Raw genomic sequence first — 8,648 nt, forward strand, 5'->3', positions numbered from 1 at the left:
GACCTATGATCCAGGAGATCTTGGTTTGATTCCCGGTCAGGGCACATGCCTGGGTTGTGGTCTCAATCTCCAGTAGGGGCCTTGCAGGAGGCAGCTGATAATGACTCTCTCATCATTGATGTTTCTGTCTCCCTCTCCTTTCCTCTCTCTGAAATTAATAAAGATATTTAAAAAAAAAAAAAGAAAAGAAAATAGGCTGTCTCTTTTTTTGTTAAATTAATTTAGATTTTTTCCAAATGTCTGAAGAGTTTAGTTTAAAATTTGATAACATCTTGATAATTATAAAAGGCTTTCTTTTTAGCGAATAGATATGGTTTACATTTCATTTGTTCTTATAATTTTTGAAGCATATTTCTCTAGAGAAGATATATAATGCTTGTAGTTCCTTAGAGTTAAAAAGTTTATATTTTTGTAGGAAAAGATACAGTTACCAAAGATAATGGCATTCGTCCTTCCTCCCTGGAGCAGATGGCCAAACTAAAACCTGCATTCGTCAAACCCTATGGCACAGTGACGGCTGCCAATTCTTCTTTCCTGGTAACTGTGTTCTGTGTGTTTACCAGTGACCTTTATATTTGTGTACTCTCTCTTTTTTTTGGAGATAGAGACAGAGATAGAGGTAGAGAGAGAAACATTGATTCTCTTGCCACATCTGAATCCCCTTGATTACTTCTGGAGTATGCAGGTTTATTGAAAACCAGAAACACAAATCATCAGAGGCAATACGTCATACGTACGTGGGTTTCTGGAAATGTGTTAATGTACCACATTTATTGCAATTTTGCACAGTGGCGCATTGAACATATTATTAATGTAATGTCCATAAACCATATATTATGTATAGCAAACTATGTTTCCAGACTCTGTGGGCACCCTATTGGTGCTGCCTACATAATCTCTTCAGGGTTACTGAGTTATAAAAATATGGTAGAATGCTGTAGAAATTGTTTTTATTTTGCAAACTCTACAGAGTAGTTTCCTTTTCTCTGGAATTTTTTTTTTTTAGCTCTTTTGAAGTCATGGTAAAAGCCTTTTTTCAGTGACACCTCTTTGTGCCCCAACTTCTCAATTATCAATTGGGAAAAAGCATACAGGGTGTGTCCAAAGAGGAAGACCGTGGCTCTAATGTTCTCAGCCGCCTGCCTGTTCCTCTTCTCCCATTGGTTTGCTTGTTTTGGAAACTATTAGAAGCCACTGGGAGGAAGCAGCTGAGAAACAGTCCAGAAAATGTAAAAATAAATAAGTAAATCAGATTATTTTAATGCATAAAATTTCTCATATTCTATGCCAAAAGTAAAAACTTTTGGTTTAAGTTTATTATGAATACATATTTCTAAATATGTATATATTTATACCTATTTTCTTTGTCCATCTTGGTAATTATGGCACTTTTTGAACATCCTCCAAAAATGGGTCACTCTGTAGTGTGGGCGTTTGACTTGGGACTTAATGCTGAATAAAATGAACAGTTTTCGTTATATAGAATCGCCGTATAAATATATTTAGTTATAGATTCAGGAACAGGACAAAGAAGAAGACAGCTATAGAAACACTCCAGACAGGCTGAGGAATTTAACATTATTGTTCTGATTACCATTTTAGACTGATGGTGCGTCTGCAATGCTGATTATGGCAGAGGAAAAAGCTCTGGCCATGGGTTATAAGCCAAAGGCATATTTGAGGTAAAAAGTAAATGTTTAAATAAATTGCCTCTGTTTTTTTTATTTTATTACTTGAGATAACCTCTTTATTTTTTACCTAGGGATTTTGTGTATGTGTCTCAAGATCCAAAAGATCAACTTTTGCTTGGGTAGGTGGCAGTGTATATATCCTTGGACTGTAATCAAAAGTATTTGATTACCAACATTTATTACACAGATTTTAAAGTGTGTTAAACCCTGAGTTCATAATTGGTTTGTGGTTGGATTTAAAAAACCCTAATAATAATCCTCTGTGTTGGTATATCATTTTATACTTGATCTTAACAAAAAGCCAAGAAGCAATGTTGGTATATCATTTTATAGTTTTGGATTCTTTTCCATTTATTCCTATAATTTTTACTTACAATTATATATCTAACTTTGTCTTCTTTTTTTCATCAACATATATTTTTTCATATTGCTACACACACTGCTACAGTCTTCAGAAGAGCCTTTTATAAAATCCTCCTTGTTTTAGACTACCTCCCCCTCCCTCACAAGGCTCTATAACTGGCTTCCATTATGTTCTTCAGACTAGCCATGCCCTTTCCTAGGCTTTGCCCTTTGAACTCTGTGTTCTAGCTCTTCACATTATTAGTTTGTCTTTCTCTTTCATTGTTTACTTATTTATAATCTATTTCCCTGACTCTAGAATATAAACTGCATAAAGGCAGAGGCCATGTCTACTCAGTGCACTGTTGTATCCCCAACACTTAATTAATATTTGTACAGTAGAATCAGTGGATGAGTGGAGACATTCTAATACCTATGTCAAACTCAGTTTGGGGAATATGAAGGAACTCTTAGGTTAAAAGTTAAAGTTTTAACATACTACTTATTTTTTCTTTTCAGGCCAACATATGCTACTCCAAAGGTTCTAGAAAAGGCAGGATTAACATTGAATGATATTGATGCTTTTGAATTTCATGAAGCTTTCTCAGTAAGTCATTTTAAAGAACTGTAATGATAAAAAATTAGTCATTGTGGGAGAGACCATGGTGTGGTCTATAATCTGAGTAAAACAGAGGTAGAGCTTTATCTGTGAAGTACTGCCTTACACTGCTGGCGGGGTGAGGGGAGAGAACCCAGGGCCACATGTACAGTGTTGGAAAACAAATGTTTGAGACTATCTTAAAGGCCCTTCAAAAGTACCAAATTGTTTCTTAAGAAAATTTTCAGTGAAAACTGATTTAAAAATTTGCTCAGCTTTAAAGTTAGTAACTGATGCGTAAAAGAAAGCTTCGAGAGACAGTAACAACAAGCTCCTTACTGAATTATTTTCCCTTCTAGGGTCAGATTTTGGCGAATTTTAAAGCCATGGATTCTGATTGGTTTGCACAAAACTACATGGGCAGAAAAACCAAGGTAAGTTTCTGATTAAAAATATGCTTGAATTTCCAGAGCACTTTAATACTTGAAGCTTAGTTACCTGCCAGTAAAAATATGAAGCGGAAAGCTGCTCCTGTGAAGAATTTTGTGTTTCATTAAATGGATGTTTCTTAGTTGCAAAATATTCCTCGAAATTCTTTAGAAAAAATAAAAGCAAGATTTTAGGTTGTTTTTTGTTCTTCCCATTCTGATGTTAGATGGAAAAGAAATGAAATACATAAATTTGGGGGCATTGAGATGAAATCTATGACGACATCTCATCCAAAAAAAAAAAGAAAGAAAGAAAAAAATAAATGGACCCTTGGCTTTCAGAATTGACCCAGAATTTTCTTTTGCAGTAAAAGATTTGTGATGTGTCTTGTTAGTTATTTCTCTCTAGTTCTGTTACTTCTTATTACTAAGGACCTGGCCATATTCTTATCTTAAGTAAATGTATCTTTATATTTGTGTCTGTTTTTATGTGAGCCAGGTTGGAACGCCTCCCTTGGAGAAGTTTAACAACTGGGGTGGATCGCTGTCCCTGGGACACCCATTTGGAGCAACTGGCTGTCGGTTGGTCATGGCAGCTGCCAACAGATTACGGAAGGAAGGAGGCCAGTTTGGTTTGGTGGCTGCATGTGCAGCTGGAGGGCAGGTATGTCCCCGCAACCTCACAGGAACGTCTAGAAAGTCATTTTCTTGAAAACAAAACAAGCTCATCCAAGAATGTTTGATTTAGTTTATTTTGAAACATTCTTAGAACAATATTTCTGATGACAGGCAACCAGATAAAAAGCAGGCTATTTTTGCAAGGAGAGGGTACAACTTTAATTCTAAGACTTTGGAAAGAAGATGCTATTTAAATCCAAGCTATTTTTTTTCTAAAATAATGTTTACGTTTTGTTTATAAAAGTAATATGTGCTCATTACGGTAATTATGGAAAATATAAAAAGTATATAGAAGAAATTAGGTCACCTATAATTCCCTCACGAGACATTTATCATTCACACTCTATTTTCTTTAGTAATAAAATTTTATTCATTTATCACTTCTCTATATGAGACTTAGCCATAAAATTTCCCCAAGAGGTAAACTATCTTTCTTGAGAACCTACAGTACCTTAATTGAAGAATTAATTTACCTCTGGATGACTTATGCCATTTAGCTGGGGGAAATGATATTATTCCACAGACTTTTTTCAACCTCCTTTACTTGGAGTATAGATGCAACTTCCTACCTGCTATAGCACTTCACTGTGGGAATAAAATCCAAAAGGAAGGCTGGCTGTAATCTTTTTTTTGGTTTGTTTTTTAAACCCTGATGGAAACAGGGTTATAGAAAATTCCTATTGCTGATCAAGATGAAGAAATAAGATATGTAAAAGTAAAAACATTTTACGTTTACAAGCCTTTATTTATGGCTTTTCCTCAGAGACTTTGAAGAAACAAGGGGTCAGTTATTTATAGGTTGGAACATTTTAGAATTCATCATCAAAAGCATTTTGTAATCTGTGTAACTTTTTTACAGAAAGCCAAAATCAGTTAGGACTGGAGCCCTCGCTCTTATGTGTCTGTGCCAAGCTGAACGAAGAAGATAGCTAGTGCACAGCACTGTGTGTAGTACATAGTTCAAGTAGGTTAATGGCCTTTGGTTTTCAGTATTTGTTCCCTAATTTTTTATCTCCCATATAGAGTATAAATAACACAACACTAGGTGCTTTTGTGGATGAACAAAGAATAATACCCAGCACTATCTAGAAATTTATAGCATAGTGAAGAGAAAGATGATGCATCTTAGAAACTAGATTAAATTTGGCATTGTTTCATCCAGAGCAAATGAGTGATACAAGCATGATTCTATCAGAGGAGGAATCCGTCATGAATCTAGAGCAGCTTTGGCAGTATGTAGTAATATTTTGGGCCAGATAATTCTTTGTTGTGGGAGATATGCTATGTGTTGTGGGATGTTTAGTGTGGTCTCTACCCACTAGATAACCAGTAGCAACACCTCCATCCATGCCCATATACACACAGTTGGGACAACCAAAAATATCTCCGGATATTGCTAACTGTCCTCCGTGGAGTTGTGAGGAGCAAAATCGCCTCCAGTTGAGAACCACTAATTTAGAGCAATCTGAAATATCTGAAACATGAAACCAATGCATTTTAAATAAAGCTGGAGAAGGAAATTTCTGCCTTATCATGCGCCCTTCTAGGGTAACCCCAAGTCAGTCAAATGTTTTCATCCCTGTACCATTTTGTTTGCTTGTTCCTGTATCAAGATATTTAGTTTGGTTTGAATTATAGTGTATACTAAATTGAGGACAGATACCATGTAGCAAAGCTTTGTACCCACACAGTGTTCAGCTTCATGCCTTAAAAATAATAGTTTCTTAATATTTATGGGGATCAGATTGGACCAAGTAGCCAAGCATTAGTTAGGCTATTAAGTGGTTTGATCCCAGTCCAAAAGATAGAATGGCTGTGATTATCAGATAGGATTTAGACTCATGAAATTATAAACTTCTATGCTTGTTTCAGCTAGGGAGATAACTAGGGTGCAGCACTGTGCATAGTGCTGGAAAAGGGGTTTTCTGCCTTCTTACCTTTGGGCCCTTGGATCATCTTCACCTGACTAGAATAGTGAAGAGTCTTTGGCTTTGGAATCATCTAGACCTGGTTTCAAATCCTGGCCCTGTTTTTTAATAGCAGAGAGGATTTGGATGAGCAACTTAACCTTTCAGAGCCTCAGTTTTCTAATCTAGAAATTTACTGTTGTTGGCATTCACTGTATTATGTTTATTTTTATACAGCTAAAAAAGCCCCCTGTGGCTTCTCATTTTAATAGCAACCACGTATGGAGCATCTACTAGGAATCAAACTCAACTAGACAGGCTCTGATGTGTATATGTATACATGTATATATGTAGGTAAAGAATTGTGTGTGTATTATATGCTATCTAATTTAATGCTCACAAAAACACTATGAAGTAGGCACCACAAGCCCTATTCTATAGATGAACTGGAGGTTCAGAATGGCTATCCCAAGATCACACAGCATTTGAATGGCAGATCCAACCTCAAACTCCAAAGCCTGTCTTTTTCCCGTTGTTCTCTGCTGCATCTGTACTGGCTAGATTAATTGTTCATTACTCTTACTGAACTTATTTTTCCTTCACAGGGCCATGCTATGATAGTGGAAGCTTATCCAAAATAATCGATCAAGAAGCGATGACCTGGAATTTCTGTGCAACACTCACACTAGGCAATGCCATTTCAATGCATTACTAAATGACACCTATAGTTCCTAGCTCCTCTTAGGAAAACAAAATTTGTGGCCTTCTGTTAAATACTTTGCAATTAAGCCTCGCCACTGTTCTGAGCTTTTCAATAGTCACAGCTTACTGCTCTTTCAGGGATTTCTTAGTCTCCAGACTCTCACACGTAATACATTTAAGCATTTGTTTTTAGCCTGTATTTTCATGAAAGACTAAACAAGTGGTTGCAATCTGGAAAAGAGGTTAGCTGAGATTTGGAGTCATCTTTGTAATATTTGCAAATTGTACTCATTCCTATTTGTGACCTAAAGCTAAGTGTTTTCTATAAGCTACAAACCAATGTGCCTATATTAACTTAATTATGGAAAGGTAATTCAGAATCTAAACATCATCGAAAACTTACAGTAAATGTTTAGATACACAGATACCATGTTGGTTAACCTTAATAAAGTGGAGAGCTATTGCAGAACTGTTTGCCTTATTTTTATTCAGATAAAAGGTGGTTCTCTTAGCTTAGGGGCAGATTTTTGCCTTTGATTCCTCACTTGTAACTTCTAACTATTATAGTCAACCATGAGACTGCTAGGAACATAAAGAGGGTCCTGCATTAGAATAACACCTTTCCCCCCCATTGCTAACCCCCCCCCATTGTAAATTTATTTCACTGTTTAGAGATGCTTCTGTTTGCCAGGATTTAAATGAAGTGTAAAGAAATTTAAAAATTTTGATCAACATACTAAAAATCCTTTCAGTTTTTTGACAACCAAACAGCACTGAATAACATGTATGCTAGTCACAAGTTACCCCCCAGTGGAGAAACCTGGCCAACAACAGCTTAACCAAGTGACCGGGGCCAACGTTATCAGTGTCACATACTTCCTGGTATGATGTAATCAAGAGGCCGCTTTACCTCAGTGGTATGCTCTCCAAATACCTATAACCCAGTTAAATCACGAGAAAACATCTTGACCAGCCTCAGAACTACTCAAGGTCATGAAAGTAAGAGAAGACTGTGACTGTCACACACCAGAGGAGGCTAAGGAGACATGACAATAAGTGGAAAGTATCCTGGGCTGGACTCTGAACTAGAAAAAGGACATTAATGGAAAAGCTGGTGAAATCTGATTAAAATCTGGAGTTTAGTTAATAGCTTTTAAAAAACAAACAGAAATAGGGCCTCACATATATCACATATTTTTGATAAGAATGTCAAAACTTATGGGATAGTCAACAAATCATGTTGGGAAGATTGTATATCCACATACAAAAGAATGAAGTTGGTTCCCTACCTTTCACCATATATAAAAACTAACTCAAAATGGGTCAAAGACCTAAATGTAAGAGCTATAAATCTCTTAGAAAAACTTATAAATCTCTTAGAAGAAAATGGGAAAAGCTATAGGACATTGGATTTGCACTGATTTGTTGGATATGATACCAAAAACACAGAAAAGAAAGGACAAAAATAGATACATTAGACTTCATCAAAATTAAACACTGCATCAACGACTAGTGAAAAGGCAGCCTTTGGAATGGGAGAAAATACTTGCCGTTTGCTTCTGATGGTCTGATGCTGAGGACAGCTTCGTGTTCCTGTGGTCCATCTACTTTCGAGTGCATGGTGTGTGCTGAGCACTGGTCTAGATGCTGAGACTTCAGCAACCAACAAAACAGACAAAAATTCCTGCCCTCTTTGCTTCCATCTTTCCAGAGAGGAGAATCCTAATTCTCAGCCTATCTTCTCCCCCTACCCTTCTTAGTTTTGTTGATTTCTTCAAGTCTCAAATTCTGGCCTTTCTTGAAGGGTAGAAAGCAGTATCGGGGTCTCCCAGTCTTTCTTAGAGTTTAATGGGTGACTCAGAGGCCCTCTGCCTGTACCCACTGGGGTTTATTTTGGAACTTGAACCAGTATACTCTGCTTTTTCAATGAAGAGGGATCATTGATTAAGAGGAGATGTGAGACTAGAAAGACAAAAATAGCAGAAATACTGTTCTGAAAAGAAATACATGATTGAAAGAGAAGAAGCATTTAGACATGTTGGCAATGTTTGTAGCTGCAGTGAACTCAACTAGGAGCCCTTTTCCCTTTCATACTTAAGGGACCATCAGTGACCAAGCAGAATTGATTCCCAAGCAGAACTCCAAATAGGGGGTTCAAAGCTTTCCCAGGAACCCCTCATGTCCACTGTTCTGTACAAACAAACCTAGATTCCAAAGGGTTTTTTGTTTGTTTCTTTGCTTGTCAAGTTTCTATTTTTATGCAAAATGTTCAAGAGAACTTTTTAAAAATCGTTTATTTTTC

At 36.5% G+C, this 8,648-nt stretch overlaps 1 protein-coding gene across 2 annotated transcripts in view; it reads left to right on the top strand.

The window, feature by feature from the left end:
• HADHB (hydroxyacyl-CoA dehydrogenase trifunctional multienzyme complex subunit beta) overlaps nucleotides 1-6,815 on the top strand; it is a 29,169-nt gene extending 22,354 nt beyond the window's left edge. Inside the window, exons 10-16 of one of the 2 annotated variants that reach the window (XM_081156081.1) lie at nucleotides 416-537; nucleotides 1,603-1,682; nucleotides 1,763-1,810; nucleotides 2,553-2,640; nucleotides 2,991-3,065; nucleotides 3,559-3,723; nucleotides 6,250-6,815. In XM_081156081.1, coding sequence (XP_081012207.1) covers nucleotides 416-537; nucleotides 1,603-1,682; nucleotides 1,763-1,810; nucleotides 2,553-2,640; nucleotides 2,991-3,065; nucleotides 3,559-3,723; nucleotides 6,250-6,285 — 614 coding nt within the window. In that variant the 3' untranslated portion in view covers nucleotides 6,286-6,815. Of the gene's footprint in view, nucleotides 1-415; nucleotides 538-1,602; nucleotides 1,683-1,762; nucleotides 1,811-2,552; nucleotides 2,641-2,990; nucleotides 3,066-3,558; nucleotides 3,787-6,249 lie in introns of those variants that run through there. The other variant, XM_081156080.1, reaches the window with a different exon arrangement.
• The last annotated feature ends 1,833 nt before the right edge of the window (nucleotides 6,816-8,648 follow it).

The sequence above is a fragment of the Miniopterus schreibersii genome (assembly GCF_964146895.1).
Source record: "Miniopterus schreibersii genome assembly, chromosome: 13".
In the NCBI taxonomy this organism is placed as follows: Eukaryota; Metazoa; Chordata; class Mammalia; order Chiroptera; family Miniopteridae; genus Miniopterus; species Miniopterus schreibersii.